The sequence below is a fragment of the Drosophila miranda genome, chromosome 4, assembly GCF_003369915.1.
Source record: "Drosophila miranda strain MSH22 chromosome 4, D.miranda_PacBio2.1, whole genome shotgun sequence".
In the NCBI taxonomy this organism is placed as follows: Eukaryota; Metazoa; Arthropoda; class Insecta; order Diptera; family Drosophilidae; genus Drosophila; species Drosophila miranda.
Genome location: NC_046677.1, coordinates 26,150,750 through 26,170,133, shown reverse-complemented (window position 1 = coordinate 26,170,133; position 19,384 = coordinate 26,150,750). Strand labels below are relative to the sequence as shown.

The 19,384-nt window shown below is 48.3% G+C and overlaps 3 protein-coding genes across 4 annotated transcripts in view; 1 reads left to right on the top strand and 2 right to left on the bottom strand.

Moving 5' to 3' along the window:
* Positions 1-8,598, top strand: part of LOC108162532 — a 42,658-nt gene extending 34,060 nt beyond the window's left edge. For both annotated transcript variants that reach the window (XM_033394092.1, XM_033394091.1), the window contains one exon: positions 3,045-8,598. In XM_033394092.1, the coding sequence (XP_033249983.1) occupies positions 3,767-6,475 (2,709 nt within the window). In that variant the 5' untranslated portion in view covers positions 3,045-3,766 and the 3' untranslated portion in view covers positions 6,476-8,598. The remainder of the gene's footprint in view (positions 1-3,044) is intronic.
* A 4,853-nt stretch (positions 8,599-13,451) lies between these two features.
* LOC108162526 (importin subunit alpha-4-like) lies at positions 13,452-14,883 on the bottom strand. The gene is made up of 4 exons (XM_017297307.2): positions 14,558-14,883; positions 14,038-14,499; positions 13,805-13,981; positions 13,452-13,739 (listed from the first exon to the last, which is right to left on the bottom strand). Exons 1-4 carry the CDS (start codon positions 14,792-14,794, stop codon positions 13,704-13,706), a joined length of 912 nt encoding a protein of 303 aa, XP_017152796.1. The 5' UTR covers positions 14,795-14,883; the 3' UTR covers positions 13,452-13,703.
* Positions 14,884-16,244: 1,361 nt separating this feature from the next.
* LOC108162529 (acylphosphatase-1-like) lies at positions 16,245-16,888 on the bottom strand. The gene has a single exon (XM_017297310.2). It carries the CDS (start codon positions 16,783-16,785, stop codon positions 16,459-16,461), a length of 327 nt encoding a protein of 108 aa, XP_017152799.1. The 5' UTR covers positions 16,786-16,888; the 3' UTR covers positions 16,245-16,458.
* Positions 16,889-19,384: the final 2,496 nt, after the last annotated feature.

The following is a 19,384-nucleotide window of genomic DNA, read 5'->3' as shown; positions in this document are numbered from 1 at the left end:
GAGTCTGCAATGGGAACAGATTCGAATTGTAATAGAAACCGCACATATTGCTATTAATTTGGCACGAAAATACTGCTTGTCTTCCTCCTCTCGAAGATACCACAAGCCCCGCCTTGAATCGTTTTTTTTTATCGGGTGTACCCACTGTTTTTCGAGTGCCAGGTACTGCAGCCCGTCAAAAATCTCCCAAAGTTGTTTACTATTTCGGTTGGCTGAGCGAAAGAGCGAGACGGGGCGAGGCCGTCACTTGGCTTTGTGGTCTGTAGTGGTGGTGGTGGTGGCGGTGCTCCGTGGCTGATTTTCATTGTGGCGTTGCCAAAGGCAACTGAAGCGCCTGCCAAATTGCCGTTTGGCGTACCCGTTGATAAGTTTTTAATTAAGTTTAAGCTTATTAGGCGGCACTTTAGTTGGGCTGCTTAGTCTTCCGCCAACGACAGTGCTTAAGCATTTACTTTGACGACAGAGAAAACGGATATCTTGAGGTTTCAAGTGTTTTGTGATTCAGGTATTTAGCTAATTACAGCACATCCCTACATCCCTACATCCCTACAAATCGTTTTCCTGTCCAAGTCCATCAATAATTCAAAGGAATCGACATGACCCCGATAACGCAATGAATTTCTTATAAACTTTTCATTTGTCTGCGAGTGAAAGGCCCAATGATTTTTCTGGCCCGAAGTAGAGGTAGAGAGAAATGGAATGAAATTGAAATTATGCCCAATGACAGCAGTTTAGGGGACGTGTCAATGCCGGAGCCAATGCCGACAGGACATGGGACATGTGCAAAAATAAAATAAATATTTATCTATTTACAGCAGTGCCAGTGCCAGTGCCAGTGCCAGTGCCAGTAGAGAGCTTGAACAAATCTCTCAAATTGCCCAAGGCTTCCTCGTTCTTGTCATCTTATTAAATCACACAAAATAGAAAAACTTCTAGACAGGCCAGCAGTGAAAGAGATAGATACAGATACAAAAGGGAGGACAGGGGACAGGGGACAGGGGACGGAGAGAAAGAGCCTTAGAGGAAAAAAGTGGGATAGGAGCCGAGAGAATGTTACTCGCATGGAAGGCCAGTTCAAATGCCTCTTGGTCTCGACTGTCAAATCATTTTGTGATAAGGATATAACAAATGTGCACACACACACCACAGATACTCCACTCCACACATCTATCTATCCATCTGACTTGACTGTCAGTCCGCAGACTGTCTGTCTGTCTGTCTGTCTGTCTGTCTGTCTGTCTGCCTGTCTCTCTCTCTCTCTCTCTCTGCCTGTGTGTGTATCTGCTTCATAACTGACAAATGAAAATGTCAAAAAATGTTTTGCTGACAAGCCAAGCAAATGAGAATATTTCGTGCTTCTGCATTGGAATATTTCTATAAATTTAATTTAAAAAAAAAACTGCCTTCTACAAAATGAAACTTAAATTCACAGAAAATGGCAGGCGGTCAACGGCAAATGTTCCAATTAGTAAGAAAACTAATGGATATACCGGAGGACTGGCAAATAGTATTTATAGTTGGCGATTGATTTTGTGGGCATTCGGAAAGGAAATACGTTTTCATTACTTATAAATTGTGTAGAGAAGAATATGGCAAATACTTAATTCTGGAAAACAGTTGGGGATCTCCAATGGGAGACACAGCAAAATTGAATTTCCAACAAACAATCCCTCTATTGTGCTCGGATTACAGTAATTATAATAAACATTTATATGGTCTTTATAGCTCCATAATAATCCATTCAAAGTACGCTCTTGTACATTTCTGTAATTAACATTGTGGCAGTCCTGCAAGTCAAGGACTCGGGCTCGATGCATGACCACCTGTCCGGGGATTCACTTCCATTACTTGTTAAGCACCAAAACATTTGAGCAAAGGACCAAGGCAGCTGCGGCCGGGGCCATTGAAAATACCCTCGCAATGATTAATGTTTGCTTATTAATAATGTCTCCGTGCCCAAAAGGCAGGTCTTCAGGTGGGCCCTGGCAGCAAATCAAGTCAATTTGTTGGCCCAGGCATACGACTATCCATTACGTATTTGCATTTGGCGCCAGACTGGTCTTCAACTGAAATTCTAGAGCCTGCCAGGCTGTCAGTCGGGCGCTGGTCTTGGTTCTGGCTAATGAAGGACACGGCTGGCATCTTTTTTTTATTCGGCTTTGGTTACGCAGATCTGGTGGGGCTTTTGTTTTATGGCAGCCCGGTAGGCACCCCCAAGTAATCTCTTGGTCCGCACAATAAACTTGCATTTAACTTAATTTTACTGTAATTTATTTGTTATTTAACTAGAGGCTCGGTCCGGCGGTACAATGCAATATGTTGCATGATTTATGCCCGACATTCCACAATTGTTTATTGCCCGCCTGTCACGGCCCATTGTCTTTGGTTGTGGGTTGTGCTCTGTCTTTTGTTTTTGCCGAGGCCGAGGCCGAGGCCGAGTGCCCGCCTAATGTCCTTTGATTAATTTCGACAAATATAAATTTCGGCCCCCGCCCACACAGCTGTCTGCGGTGAATAAATATGAATAACAAGGACAAGGTGAAATATAATGAGTTGCCCTAATAGGGCAAGCAAATAATTGCAATGACATCCAATTAAAGCCACGACAATTGCGACTCAATTTTTTACACTGTCAATGCTCGAAATGCCATTATCCTTTCATCGAGGGGGAGGGGCCAGAGGGGAGACATATAAGTATTTGCATATCTGGGGGGGAAAGTACCGTAATGAGATTGTTGTCGTTGCGGATGAAATCGAGCAATCCGATTCATTATGCAAGAAAACAAACACTCACACACAGAGAGAGAGAGACACCCAGACAGACTCACTTTAAGCTGAATAATTGTGTCCAATCGTGGAAATATTGCACAATCGAATGGCTTTATTATCGGGAATAAATTATCTTGACCGCACTGTAATTTATGCTTCGAAATTGTTTAACATTTCTAACAAAAACAGGATGGCCAGCGAAGCATATATACTATACATATTTATATTCAAAATTTACCCCTCAACTAATCTCTCTTTTATGGTGTCTTTAACAGGAACAGCGAAAACAACTTCGACAGCGACACGAACAGGAACAGGAACAGGAAATGCATTACATTATAATTTCATTAAGGACAAAAGCCTCTCTTTGCCATCAGTGAGACAACGTTGCCATCGGAGACAGGGCCCCCCGAAAAGGAAAATAGAAAGCAGAAAGGCAGAAAGGCAGAAAAACAGACAGGAGAAAGGCAGAAAAACCACAAGACAGAAGACACAAGAAGACAGAAAAGCCGCAAGAGGCGACAATAGCGAAAGCCATTGCCTACTTTTGGGCGCTGTCAGGGGAAAAATCAAGAGGCTGGCATTTTTATGAAATTAATACAAAAGGAAAGGCGTACAAGGAGTACAAGTGGCAGCCATGACAAAACTGACAAGGACAGGACAATGATGAGCATCACTCTGAATATAATGGCGACGCAGCCACAATGCGGGCCCTGCAACAGAGCGGCGACGTCCGTCGCGTAGAGACAGACGCGGCTGGAGGCTGTCGACTGGCGGCTGGAGGACGTGACAAGAGTCCGATCAACGTTCTAGTAGAGCAACTGCCACACAGTGAGGGCTAATCATATTGGCGGCAGAGCTTCCAAGCCATAATTTGAGAGGCAAACGTGACCAGGCAGGCCCCTGTCGGGATCCCTGAAGGAAAATACTTGAAAATCCAAAGAGTCCTTGAAAAATTAAACTCAAAGAGAGAGAGAGAGAGAGAGAGAGAGACAGAATGTGTGCACCTTTTGTGGTTTTGCTGCTCCTCGTGACCAGCGTCGCCGGCTGCCCGCCGGAGGTCTGCATCTGCAAGTGGAAGGGCGGCAAGCAGACGGTGGAGTGCGGGGCCCAACAGCTGGCCAACATACCGGAGGGCATGGATCCGGGCACTCAGGTGCTGAACTTCAGCGGTAACTCCCTGCAGGTGCTGCAGTCGGAGCGCTTCCTGCGGATGGACCTGCTGAACCTGCAGAAGATCTATCTGTCGCGCAACCAGCTGATCCGCATACACGAGAAGGCCTTTCGGGGGCTGACCAACCTGGTGGAGCTGGACCTCAGCGAGAACGCGTTGCAGCACGTGCCGAGCGAGACCTTCCAGGACTACAGCTCGCTGATGCGCCTCTCGCTGAGCGGGAACCCCATCAGGGAGCTGAAGACGTCGGCCTTCCGCCACCTGTCCTTCCTGACCACCCTGGAGCTGTCCAACTGCCAGGTGGAGCGCATCGAGAACGAGGCCTTCGTGGGCATGGACAATCTCGAGTGGCTGCGGCTCGACGGCAACCGCATCGGCTTCATCCAGGGCAGCCACATCCTGCCCAAGTCCCTGCACGGCATCAGCCTGCACAGCAACCGCTGGAACTGCGACTGCCGCCTGCTGGACGTCCACTCCTGGCTGGTGAACTTCAACACGCCGTTGGCGGAGGAGCCCAAGTGCATGGAGCCGGCCCGGCTCAAGGGGCAGGTCATCAAGGGGCTGCAGCGGGAGCAGCTGGCCTGCCTGCCGGAGGTCAGTCCGCAGTCGAGCTACACGGAGGTGAGCGAGGGCCGCAACATGTCCATCACCTGCCTGGTGCGGGCCATTCCGGAGCCGAAGGTCCTGTGGCTCTTCAACGGCCAGGTGATGAGCAACGACAGCCTGATGGACAACCTGCACATGTTCTACTACATCGACGAGAGCATCGGCAGCAGCGGGGCCGAGGAGAAGCGCAGCGAGATCTTCATCTACAACGTGGGGGCCGAGGACAACGGCACCTTCTCCTGCGTGGGCCAGAACATAGCCGGCACCACCTTCAGCAACTACACGCTGCGGGTGATCATCAAGGAGCCGCCGGTGGTCAACGAGGTGTCCTTTCCGCGCGACTACATGAACTACATTGTGGCCAGCAGCGCCGGGGGCGGGATCATCTTCGTGGTCCTCCTCTGCACTATCGTGGTCAAGTGCAAGCGCACCTCGGAGCCGGCCAAGCAGCGCAAGAAGTGCGACCAGGTGACGAGCATAGCCGGCGGCACGGACTCCTCCACGGCCAGCAACCAGGACACCGGCATGGGCATGATGAAGTGCGCCTCGATCCTCAACGACGGGGCGGACAGTATGACCGGCAACGCAGGCATGCTGCTGGGCGACACCATGACCCCCACGAAGGCCACCAACGGGGCGGCTGGCGGGGGCATCCTCCTGGGCGGACAGATGAAGCAGAACCTCCTGCTGTACGCCGGCCCGAATCAGGGCCAGCAGCAGCTCCAATTGAACGTCAACCTGATGGGCAGTGGGGCGGGCTCGCCGCCTCTGCTGCTGGGCAACGGGCACGGGCTGGCCGCCGCCTACTGCTCGCCCCCCGCCTCCCTGCGCAACTACCAGGAGAAGAACCCCGATCTGGTCAACGACGCCGAGAGCGTCAAGCACAAGCTGAAGACGGCCGTTTCGCTGGACGGGACCGGGGACTACGAGACGTCCAGCGACTGCGGCCAGTACGAGGGCTGCTACCAGCTGGCCGCCGCCCACCCCCATCCCCACCAGCACCCGCACGCCCATCCGCTGATGGGACGCTTCACCCAGGCCATGACCACGCTGCCGCGGGGCATGCAACTCAAGTCGGTGATGGCGGGCACACACCAGCCGGCGCCCCACCAGGTCGACGTCCACTTGAATCCCGTCTGCTTCCTGGGACAGGATGGCTTCGCCTACGACTACAGCAGCGCCCATTTGGTGCAGCAAGCGCCCCAGCAGCAGCAGCAGCAGCAGCAGCAGCAGATGCAACAGCAACAGCAACAGCAGCAGCAGCTGCAGCCAGCAGGACCGCAGCCGGCCGCAAACTTTTACCGAACACTGCCGCACAATCGGTTGCACAAACAGCAGCAGTTCCAGGGGGCAGCGGGCCCCAACTCGAGCCTCCGCTACAGCCTCGAGGCGGAGTTCATCCAGCGCGGCCCCGTCAGCTATGAGAAGTACCAGATGCCGAATGTCCGATTCACCGCCGAGGGCTATCCGCAGCAGCAGCAGATGCAGCTCCAGCAGCAGCAGTTCCCCTCTCCCCCCGAGGGCTATAAAAGCGATCTATCGATGCTGCCGGCCCCGTTCCAGCAGTGGCCCAGCTGTCTGCCCGGCTACCGCTACGCCCAGTCACCCACCCAGGCAGCCATCTCGCCCACACCACAGGCCCAGGCACCACCGCCTCCACCACCAGCAGCAGCGGCAGCATCGACCTCCACAGGGACTGGCACCATTCCGGAGCTGGACGAGAGCGAGGCCATCTCGCCGAGACTGGAGGACTCCGCTGAGGACGGTGCCGGGGCCGGGGCCGCCGGTGCGCCCCCAGACGCGTCTGCCACGGAGGAGAGTGCCGGCGGGGGGGATACCTCGAAGCTGAAGCAGTTGAACGGTCCCCTGGCGGACAGCCCCGACGAGGGCTATGTGGGCGATGGCCAGGAGACGAGCGACATATGACAAGGCCCCCCCAACGTGGCCCCGCTGCCAGCTGAAGCTGCCTTAGACGATTCAGTGGCTCTGTAAATAGGCATGCTGATCAGATACACACACCCACACATATACACACCTACCTACAAATATACCTAAAACTCTGGCCAAGACTTCAGTTGGCCCTTCCGGGCTTTCCTTTCCTGTTTGTTGGCTGTTGGCTGTTGGCTCTGTGTATCCATCGACTTGGCCAACAAAAAAAACCCGCAAAAGAAGCAAACAAAAGGCAAACCCAAGTTTAACCTAATAATTGGCACAGCTAGAAATGGGAAGCCAAACAGAGCCAAGCCGAAGGATGAATACTCCATCCATGGCCAAGACAAGATTTTTCCCACAATTTCCCACAATTTTTCGAGTCTCTAAAAGTATTCTATTGGGGTTTTCTTTAGGAAATGGTTGGCATTGGGGACCCGGATTAGGTTAGAGTATAGAACAATGGACCCGTGGAGGGGACTAACCTAATAAAGCCGAAAAACAAAGACGAGCCGCTAAACAAAAGGCTCTTGTCGCCGATTGTTTGTTTCTGTTTGCCGGCTCCCAGCTCCGTGCCTCGAGTGCCAGGCCCGGCAGCGTTTTATTTCCGCTGATGTAATTGAAAAACTTTTTCATTTAATATAAAGTTTTCAGCGTCTTTCCCCCGGCCCGAGACAGGCCATATAAAGAATAGAAAAAGAGAGAGAGCGAGAGAGAGAGAGAGAGAGAGTTGAGGGAAAGCTTAGAAAGAAATGCAGGGCCTACGAGGAGACATGTGAGTGTTTGCGGGTCTGTTGGCTTGTCGATTGAGTTGTTCATCCTCCTCCAGCTCTGCCTCACATCCTGCCAGCCCAGCTCCAAGTCGGTGGCACACTTCAGAGCCAAGTGGCATGTGTTTTCAACATGGCGACACCTGCTCGGTGACACAAAGGACTTGAGCTCCAGCTCCAGGAAGTCCGAGTCGACGGGTGTTCCGCCCCGAAAATCGCGAGTGGCATTAAGGGGTTTTCCCTTTGTAGTGTGCTCTAGCTTATGAAATTTTAATTTGGGCTACATCCGTCCCCCAACCAACCCCCAAACCCACGATCCCCATTTAAATAATTTATGACCCCCCCCAGAAAAATCTTCAATCCTGGGTTTTGGCAGAGCCGCGAAGAGAGACATGTGTTTCCGGGTAGCAACCACAGTAGATATCGTAAATTAGTAATTAATTAAACGTGTCTAACTAAGTAAGAACTAACTAAACATAGGCTAACTCCCAAAAGACACCTTGAGACTTGTATCTAAATGTAGTTTCGAGGCAGAAACTATCCAAAATTGCAGTTTAAATGTTCTACAAAGAGTGTGTACATAAAGCATAAGAATATTTGGAAAATCCGAAAAACAATTAGCAATAGCAGACGAAAGTGGGAGAGAGAGGGGGAGAAGAAGAAAGCAATCATTTAAGCACAATATGGAATATTATTGTAAATTGCATAAATAAATCATTAGATCTAAGGACAAACACTACACTCTCCCCGGACACTCACTCACTCACTTCACACCCATAAATGTTTAAGTTTTATTTTCACCAAAAGAGAAAGGAATGCACCTAAAGGAATATAGCAACAGAAACTAAATTTAGAAAAGCCGTAAAAAAAACGACAAAATTTTAGCCTAGAAAAAGCATTAAAAATTGTTTAAATCTCGACACAAAAACACACACATACAGAGCCACACAAAAGAAATATTCAACAGAGAAATTTGATGGTAAAAATAATTTTAAATATTCTATAACATAAAAAAAAAGAAGGAGTGGAAAGGAGAGGAGAGTATAAGTTAGTTGTTAGGCAAAGAACAAAAAAAAAAACACACATATGAATAAATAAAATTTAAAAAAATATTGTATGAAAAGCCATAAAGGCCAGCAAACATTTAAAAAAAAAAAAAAACAAAAACAAACAAAAGAGAGAATCCAACAGACGAGCAACAAACAGAAAAACAATCTAGTTATTAATTTAAATTCTAAGTTAAATTATAATTAAAATGCATTATGATAATAACAGAGGCAAAAGTGTAAAAAAGGATAAGTGGAAATTAAACCAAATAAAACGCATTAAACTGAAGAATTTAATAAAAACTAAATTATGCCGCCGTTTATTATGGAAGGAGGCAGCGATTGAATTCAAAATGCAAGCCCATCGGCCAGGTTGGAAGGCCGAGAAATCCAATAGAAATTGAGGAAAATGCCATGCGAAATATTCAAGGGAAATTAATTGAGATAAATCGCAAAAAGAGCCCCTCTTCCGCCCCTCCAAAGGGAGAAAAATAAAGGAGAATTTAAGAAATAATATAAATATTCATCAGGTGCAAGTGTATAAGTGTGGAGCGTGCCTCCAATACAATAGTCTTGGTCTTACGTCTTGGAGAAATCAAGTCGTTGCGTCACAAGGTCGAGCACAGGCCTTTGGCACACACATCACGCATACGCAGTGTCTGCCCAAAATGAGCACAGCTACGGGGCAAGGCCATAGCCAGCGATGACTTGCACGGCTCAAAGAAGAGTCAGAGCACAACTCACACGGGCGCATTATACGTTCCAGTGCGCAATAATGTCATTAAAAGGCGCAAATGGAAAACGACGAGCGAGTGCCAAAAGGGAAGGCACAACTGGGTCAGTTAATGCAGCCAGTTGTTACCTCGACCTGACATTTATGAGCGGCAGCAGAGGAGAGCAGAGCTGCAGGCGAAAGACACTTTTAAACGGCCAGCAATTAAAAGCAAGGTTTAAAGCACCCAGCACCACATGAGTGTCGAAATTTATTGGAAGTGCCTTAAGCCCAGGCCCAGAGGCGACTAAGACCGGGCAAAAAATATGAACCCCAGTGGGAGGGGGTGTTGGGAGCGGGAGAGGGGTAGCCACAGTGCTGACAGCACCACAGAGAGAGACAGAGACAGAGAGAGAGAGAGAGAGGGAGAGTAACACAAAACCAAATCCAAGCTGAAATTGTGGCAACGGCATCAAAATCAAAGACAAGCACCAGGCTCCAGACTCCAGTCTCCAGTCTCCGACCAAAAACCAAAGTCAGAGGCGCGCATAATTAATGTAGGCATAAAAACAAGTGACTTGTAAATATTACCAAGGCAATGCAGGATCCAAGGAGGAGCACACGCACGCACACAGACGCATGTCGAGTATCTTTGGTGTGGCTACTTACAAAGTAGCAGCAAGGACTCCCCAACGACAGAGGATGCCATGCCCGCCACAGTGGGACCAAAGCGAAAGACAGGGAAGGAACGTACTTGTGTCCTTGTCGATACAATTTTGTGGCACTGTACCGCCCGAGTGGGCAAGACGCAGAGCCACTTAAAAGCGCACACAAAGCCAACTCCATAGCCATACATGGGTGTCTGGGTCCTTGTGTTTCTCTGTGTCTCTGTATCTCTGTGTGTGTGTGTGTGCGAGATGGTCCTCCTGGTGGCTGTGTCTTCCGTCTCTTTCTGGTTGTTTGCCTGCGCTTATATGGTCTGGTGATTGTGACATTGTAGCTACAATTACAAGCGGAAGCGACGCACATCAACGCACAAATATGGAGGCGTCTATCTCTGCTTTATGTATGGCTAATGCGCCACTAAAGCTGCGCACAAATTGAGCTTATCGTATGGTTATTTCCAACCAACACAGAGCTCCTCTCTTTGTGTCTCTCGGCCGGCGAGCAGTGTGTGAAAAATGTCGAGCCAAAGTTTGCCGGCCATTAATGTAGGGAGAAGGGGGGGGGGGGGGGGGGGGGGGGGGGGGGGGGGGGGGTCTGTCTTATAAAGTTATTAACCAAAATTAATGTTTGTTATAAAATTCGGAGGAAGGCATTAGGCCATCTTCTAGGAACTGTGTCGGTGTTTAGGCCAGAGCGAGAGTTGATTAACTATTGGGCGCAATAAATATATTTATGAAATCAAATTACTTGAAACTTTTCGGCCACAGAGCGGCTTTAGGCCTCGTTTCGGGCTGTCGCATTCACGCATGCACGCACATTAATTTGCATAACTAATGGCAGAAAAAGAACTTCGAGTGGCCCAAAACTCTGAAAAATATGTCAAAAACTGCAAAACTTAGGATGACACACAATGGACAGAGAGAGCCCGAAACGTGCCTGGATACGCATCGGCCAGCTGCAAGAATGTCTTCAAAATTAATTCAAACTCATAAAATATTGACATTCAACAGAGTCTGTTCTAAAATGATGGGCGGAGGGGGTGGGGGGGGGGGGGGGGCCCACACGTATTCCAGGACCCTGCTTCATCTTGTATTTGTCTAGTTGTCAATTTTTAATGTGGCTGCTTGACAAATCAATTCTGTGACTGCAACAAATGAAACGAACAAAGGACTACTTGGAAAAGTTTCGGATCGGGCCACACAAAGAGCAGACAATGTCAACGTCTTTAGGATAATTTGATTCGGATGCCAGGAGTCTCAGGACTGCCTGCCTGTTCTCGGACTGTTTTGCCAAATTGATGGAATTTTAAATTTGTTTTGCCAGGCAACGTCCATTGACTGGCAATTAGAATAATTTTGTCAGCTGCTGCTAGAGCAGGCCCTGCTCTGCGCCTGGTGATGGGACTTAAATATTTGCCAAAATATTTAATAGTCACACGTCCAAGTGACTTGAGGGATGAGGCCGCCTGTTTGCGGTTACGTATCTACGTATCTACGTATCTACGTATCTACGAATATTTGGTACATTATTTAATCAATTTAAGCCGTAGAAACAACCCTCTCAACCGAGTATCCAACAATCTGTTTAGAATCTCTCAACATTTTCCAAGCACACACAAATCACCGAATAACCAAACAGGTTCCTGCTCAAAGCCGCACACAAACACTCGCTCGCCCGCTCGCCCGCTCGCACGATGCTTTCTCCATGCGTATTAAGTGTAATTAACTTGGCCAGAAACTTTCACTGGGCTCAAGCAGGAGCAGGAGCTGGAGCAGGAGCAGCAGCAGGACCTCAAGGCAATGCCTAAGCCTTTGTTTGCTTATTGCCACCAGTCCCAGTCTTTGTTGTATAATTTAAATGGATTTTGTGGTTATTTTAAAGATAACCATTGCAGCCTTATCTGCACAATAATAAGTCTAAGCACGGCATGTGGTTGCCACGCTGCTTGGGCCGGCTTTGCTTTCCTCTTTGCCGGGTTCCCGGTTCCGGGCTGGGGCTGGGGCTGGGGCTGGGGCGGGCTGAGGGCTGAGGTCTTCGTAATTTATATAAGTTCCGGTTGACCCAGTTAAAGGCTCAGCGCCGAAAGGATTTACAGGCCAAGCAATTTGGGCACGATGCAGGCGTTTTTGCAATTGAAAAACTTCATAGCCGTCGGATCATTGTGTATTTTTATCTAAATAATCCGCATATTTATTTTTAAAGACACACACACACACACACACACTTTTTCGACCTCCCCACCCCACCCCACCCCCAATTGACAATTCACAAAAGCTCAACACTTTGGCTGTGAGAAAAAATCAATTTATATGTTAATTCGTAAGCAAAATCCACAACGCCCGGGGAAAAGTGTGTGAAAGCTTTTGGCCATCCGGCCGCCAGTCGCTTTGGCTCTCTTTCGCCAGAGTTTTGCGTTGCCAAACAACACCGGAAAAAGGAAAGTTGAACAAAGTACGAGGTAGATGCCAAAACTGACATTTGCCGGGCCAATGTGTGCGTATGTGACGATTGGGCGATTGGTGTGTGGAGGAGAGGAGAGGAGGGCAGGCAGCCATGACCAGGCCATAGCGAGGAGTTTGGACCACAGCTTCCCTCTGAAGGCTCTATAGCTTCTACACTCCTATCTCATAGAACCCCGTTTGGGGTCATACAACAATAAAATATGGCCAAAGATCAACAGAAAACAACAGCCTTTGACAGGCTTTTATAAAAACAAAGAAAAAAAAAAACAAAAAAGAATGGACACGACATGTTAACTTTAAAGCGTTACCCTTCAAGGGAGCACAAAAAAGGCATGCTCATAAATCTCGAAAAAAAGAAATACCTACAATTGTTGTATTGTCTTCTAACTTTTGGCTTTTGAATCGGGTACGGCAGCCGCTTAAGCCATGTCGAGTTAGCCTTAGTCCGGGTAAACAACTCTCTGCCCCCCCCCCCCCCCACCACCACGACCCCTCGCCGACCACCCACTTGGGGGGCACTCGCTGGTGGGAGAGCCATCGCATTCGCATTCGCACAAAGTTCAAGATTTAGATGCGTTAAGCGTTATTTATGGCCGCAAATAAATAAGGCTTAAACCATACGCAATGCCTCACTGTGGCGTTGAAAGTTTTCGACGTTCATTCCAATTTGGGTGTGTGCGTGGGTGGTCCTATGCGGTGTATGGGTGTGTGAATGACCAAGGGATGTGCAGAGCTGTCTAATTAGGAAACGTTTCATATGGCAGGGGAAGGCGGGATGAGCGCGGGGTGGCGTATTCAAATGGTCACAAAGTTGAATAATCGTATGTCTGGGATTTCCCCAGAAGAGTCCTCTACCACAACCTCTACCTCTACCTTACCATATGTCGGGCTATCATTTAGAGCATGATCCACAGTCGGTTCTCAGTTTGATTTACTTGTATTCGCTCTCGCCATTAGAGCGGCACGTCAAACGGCGAAACAGCACGCCAACTACTCTCCGAGCATTGCCAATCCCACGCTCTCCGACACTCATTGGGTGCAACGCAATTATGAGTACAGTGGTCGTTCTTTCTCTTTCCAACGCACACACATTGCAGCAGAAGCATACGCTCAACGCGCGCTCTCTTCATCTCGACGCTTTTGATCCTCTCTGAGCGAGTCGTCGTCTCTCTCCCAAACACCCACACAGCAATGGGACAGAAAGAGAACGCGAATGAACAAGCACAGCAATAGTCCAGGCAGTGGACAGTAACCAACGGTAAATGGTAAAGAAGGCAACGAAAGGGCACCCTGCGAACAGAATACACTGAGAATAATATTTGGATCCGACACACACAATTGAAGCTTTATATCAATGATTAATGCAATTTCAAACAGAAAATTGGTACGAATCTTCCGCTAATATTTCTAGAAAATGGTAAGCAGTCGCAACATGCTGCATGTCTAAATGGGCTCTAATGCAATCTTAAAAGGGAGGAAGGAACCCTCCAAAGAGTCGGGCTATAGTTCCATCCATGGGTAGTTCCGTTGTGTGTTGTTTATGTTTGGTAGAGTGTTGGCAGGCTCTCTCTATTGGGGCTGCTGCTGGTTTCTGGATGTGTGAATCTGTGGAGAGAGAGGCATTCCATCAGTAGGAGAAATGCATTCCGGCTTAGCTATTGGCTATTTACATGATCAGGGAAGTACTCATGGATAATTTTTCTAGCCAGCCGAGAAATCTTCTCATTCCCGTGGCTCTGGAGACTCTTGATCTTGGCCAGACCCTCGCAACCCTCAATGAAGATGGCCACAGTCTTCGAATGTTCACCGGCCATTTCGAGGATATGGTTTAAGCCATAAAGCACCGACTGAAAGAGATATGGTTACTTCAGGACATGGACCGCACCCAAGGCTCATCTCTTACATCGATCAAGGTCGTGTCCTGGCATGCGAGTAGAGCGCAGAACGGCGGAATGACACCCTCACTGATCATGGCGAAAACCTGTTGGTGGCTGCCATAAAGTGCCACATCGCTGATGACCCAGACGGCCGGCATCTGCGTCTCGAGTTCCCCTTCTCTCAGTTGCTTAAACACTTTCGGCAGGAGACCCGCATTGAAAACGGCCTGTATTTGTGACTGGTTGCCGATGGCGATGCTCGCTATGACCCAGACAACCGCCTCTCGTATGGCCTCCTTGGGATGGGAGAGCAGGGCCGGCAAGTAGGAGAGCGCCCCATGGCTGAGCACCACCTGTATGTTCGCCTCCGACATACCCGCAATTTTGGCCACATTCAGCAGAGCGGCTAACAGGATCTCATCGCGCACACTCCCAGCGGGAGAGTGGAGCAGTTGTATCAAGACAGGCACTGCACCTGCGTCAACGACCTGAGGAGAGCACGCAAGATTAGCACCTTCCTCTGGCGAGCACTGAGCACCTGATTACCTGCTGGGTCTGGTCTGGTGAGAATTTGACAATGTCGCCCAGGGCAATGACAGCTGCAAGCCTTAGCATTGGGTGATTCTGATTCTTCAGACACTCCACCAAAACCTGGATAATGTCGCTGAGGGGTGTATCCGAGGAGAGCAGATTCCAGACCGCCTGGAAAACGGCAAACTTCTTTTCTGGTTGGCTGCTGGCAAGGAGCTGTAGCTCTTTAATTTTTTGCGAATGTTCAGACATTTTGGAACTTTTATGATCTGGAATCTCAGTTTTCAACGAACTAAATGAGACAGACGTACGTATGTTTGATTTTTTTAAGTTCTTACAATTCCAAAGCCTTCTAGGTGAACGATAGTTATTTTGAAACTATCGATAGAAAAACTCGACTCAGGAAAACGCTTCCAGACTGCTGCGACTGCTGCGGTGTTGCCATTTTAGCCTTCTTATACCCGATACTCAAAATGAGTATTGGGGTATATTAGATTTGTGGTAAAAGTGGATGTGTGTAACGTCCAGAAGGAATCGTTTCCGACCCCATAAAGTATATATATTCTGGATCAGCATCAATAACCGAGTCGATTGAGCCATGTCTGTCTGTCCGTCTGTCCGTCTGTCCGTCCGTCCGTCTGTCCGTCCGTCCGTCCGTCTGTCCGTCCCCTTCAGCGCCTAGTGCTCAAAGACTATAAGAGCTAGAGCAACGATGTTTTGGATCCAGACTTCTGTGATATGTCACTGCTACAAGAATATTTCAAAACTTTGCCCCGCCCACTTCCGCCCCCACAAAGGGCGAAAATCTGTGGCATCCACAATTTCGACGATACGAGAAAACTAAAAACGCAGAATCGTAGAAGATGACTATATCTTATAGAGTGCAAAATCTGAACCAGATCGAATAATTATTATAGCCAGAATCAAGAAAACAATTTCATTCTTTCTCGCTCTGTCTCTCTCTAACACACAGGTTTCATGGTCGGTTTTGCCAATTGCAAAATATGAGTTCAAGGATCTCAGAACCTATAAGAGCCAGAGCAACCAAATTTGGTATCCACACTCCTGTGATATCGGACCTTGACCATTTTGTGTCAAAATTTCGCCACACCCCCTTCCGCCCCCGCAAAGGACGAAAATCTGGGGCATCCACAAATCTCAGAGACTATTAAGGCTAGAGTAACCAAATTTGGTACACACACTCCTTTAAGATGTCACTATAAAACGTTTATCTCAGAATTTCGCCCCACCCCCTTCCGCCCCCACAAAGGACGAAAATCTGTTGCATCCACAATATTGAGGATACGAGAAAACTAAAAACGCAGAATCATAGATAATGATCATATATATCAGATTGCTGAATCTGGATCAGATCAGATCATTTTTATAGCCAAAAGGAACAAATCAATTTGCAGTGGCTACGCAGCGCCCGACGTCACGCTCAGACTGATTTTCTGTCTCTCTCGCTCGCACTCTTTGTCGTGTCGTTCAATATTAGCGGCGTCTGCCGGAGGAGAGCCATACTGACCTAGTATCGGGTATAACTGTAGAGTTGCGGTGTCCGCAGCAACTCACAACGTTCCCCCTCGTTAAGGCTAGATCTGGCATTATGAAAATGCTTATAGCCTTAAATCTGGCCATTTTTAATTTCACTTTTCCTATTTTTGCCTTGAGGCAAATCGAACAAAAAGCAGACTTGTTGTACGTGTTTTAATTGATGGTATATTGTCGTTGAAACAGAAACATTCTGGGCGACCGTGTACAAAATTGTGACTGCGGATCTGCGCCCGGACATTGGATCGTCCACTCTCGCACTGGGCATGATCGTAGTCGTCATAGGTATGCCTCAGGGATCGCTTAGTTTATGCTGGATGGTCCTGCGGAAGCTTTGCCACAGATCTCCACCGAAAGTCCTTTTACTTGTCCCCCTTGGCCTTCACTTCGAAGGCCTGATATGTGTACTCATCGATGGCCTTGAGGTTCAGGATGATGAAATCCTTGACGGCGGCCACGTATTCGGCGGCCGCCAGGATCAGCTGCTTGAAGGCCTCAATGACACGACCCTCGCCCTGCAGTTGCCCCTTGAAGCACTCCTCAGAGACCTGGATGATGTAGCCGCGCAATCCCAGAATCTGGGCCTGGGCCGCAGCGAACATCTCGAACGCCTCCTTGGGGATTTGTCCCTTAATTTCAAAGTCGCACGTCATTATGATCTGGCTGGCATCTTCCTTGGCCTTGGACATTATCACAAAAATTTTGTACAGGCTGTAATTTGTTTTTTTTTTTTTGTTTTTTTGTATTCCAAAACGGAGTTGTTGTTGATAAACAAAAACAAAATCTGATGTTCAGGGCGACGAGTGTGAAAATTGATCAAAGTAAAGACGTCAGAGGGTCTAGTGGATCCCATGTTTGCTTTTCATGGAGCCTTTTCTTCCCCATGAATCAGCCATGAGGCCACGTTTCCTTCCCCGTAAACTCTCTTCCATGGAAATGCCTGCCAATATTTCTAGAAAATATCTGCAGCCTGCCACTGACGCACAAAGCATTAAAATGAGAGTTTCCCTATCAAAGGAATCAGAAATTAATCAAAAACATTTAAATCTACTTACAACATTGAACATTCAATTAATATTTGAACACATGCAGACTCGTCGTACCCTTTTTTTTTGTGTTAGCCATGTCCATTCATAATGGACAGGACAGGACAGGAGAGGACAGCAGCGGCTGTAAAGTAAATAAAATAATTAATTGCCGAGCTGAATTAAGCTGTTCATAATTTTCACAGCCAGTGAATGGCAATGGCATTGCGAGGGGGAGGGGGGCAACAAAAAACCAGGAGACACTGACTGAACCTTTGAACACTGAACAGAGCGCATTATGAATACGTAAACAAGCCGCACTGTTGTTTGAACTAATTAATTTTGAAAATTTAAATACGAGCCAAGCTAATTACGATAGGTTATGCCACATGCCGGTGCAACAAGACCGCCCCCCCCCCCACCTGCCTGGCTGGGCACTCAATAAATGCGATACAAAATTGTTAATTAAATTTTCCAAAAATGAACTTCGTCGAGCGTTGAGCGGCAAATCAAATCAACTGCCTCTGTGCATTATTAAATAGTAGTAGTACGCTTTTTGAGGGGGTCAAAATCAAGGCCGGCCGCAGAGCAATCTGTTCAATTTACCTTGTGCAAATGCCAGAGCCGCCCCGCCCCGCCCAGCTCAGCTCTTATTATATTTGTCAGCCACCATTCGAGTGCCGACGTCCTGCAGTTTGATGAAATTAGCATAAATAAATTTTTGTATAGACCATTCCTGATGTCCCAACGCCATTGGAAAATTTGTCACAAATGTCCACTGTGTGCGTGTGTGCGTGTGTGCGTGTGGGGGCGCCTCTGTACATTTTGCAACAATTTCGCGACTGCGCGGAAATTGCAATTAGAGTCCGCGCCGAGCATAAATAACTTGCAAAATTGTACATGGCCTGTGCCTGCCGCTCTCAGAGATTAGAGAATGGACTAGGGGATACCTCATAGCCCTCTGCCCACAACAAATTCAAGCTCTATTTCGTATGAAGTCTCCAAGTCCCATCAGCGTTTTCCCCACTGAGAGGTGCCAAAAAAGACAGTTGGCCTGCGCATCAGTTGGGCACATAAATTATACCAACAAACGGAACGCAAAAGGCAAACAAAATTGTTACGGGCCATGGCAACCGAAGCTACACAAATCGAAATATCCCATATATTGGGGAAAGGGCTAGAAAGGAAATGGAAGTGGGAGTGGGAGCAGCGTAAAATGAAAATCCAAGCAGCCCTTGTCAGCATGATTAATGATGACGTTTATAAAGGCAACAAACGGGCAACAGCCAGGGGCCAACGGGCCAACGTGCCAACGGGCCATCGGCCAATGGAAAACACTTCCTTCTTCCTGGCACTCGAGAAACTGGGCTCCCGGAGAGTGTCCGTGCTAATCCACATCATGACTGCAAATAATAGAACTTAATCTATTTTCAATATGGCAGCGGCAGCAGCGACGGCAGCGGCGGCAGCGACGGCAGCGGCAGCGCAACGCAAATTAAGAACTCATCAATTTTTAATGCTTACTCAGTGGGAGATGGGCAAAAGTTTGGGGCTTCGCTCCCCACTTGAAAATACACCCCAGGGAATTGTCCCGGCGAGCTCTGGAAACTTTGTTGCCCTCCCCCCCTCCCCTGAGCATGTCTTGACCAAACCAACCAGAGGGCTTAAGCTTATATCTTGGCAAACAAAATAAAAGTTTCACACTTTTCCCCGGCCATGTCCTGTTGTAATGCCGGCAGGATGTTGATGTTGTGTCGGGGGCTTTAAAAAAACTTAAATTTGCCCGAAGATTCCTGCCTCAAAGTCCAGCCTACAATCAGCCAGTGGCCCTCAAAGAAAGCCGCCCATAGTTTTGCCCTTCCCTGATGGCCACTCTCATTAGCATTTGTCCACTCGACACTACAAACAAATCCACCCCGCCCCCCCCCCCGTCCATCGTCCACCAATCCAAGCTCATTGCCAGCTAAGCGATTTTAAAGTCGCGAACTGCAAACAGCTGCTTTTGGGGGCTCGTCTGTGATTGAAGGCTGGTCCTGCGTTCCGCTGGACACAGGATATGCTGATCAACCGCCAACAGCAAACACACGACCCCCAAACCAGTCACAGACCCAATTCCCAGTCCTAGTCACAGTCCCAGTCGCAGTGGCAAAGAGTGGAGTCGCCTTCCACTCACCCAGCATACAGATACAGATACAGATACAGTGTCAGCAGATACAGCTGCGAATAGAGGCCCAGCATGCTGCTAAACTAATTAACTAAGCGC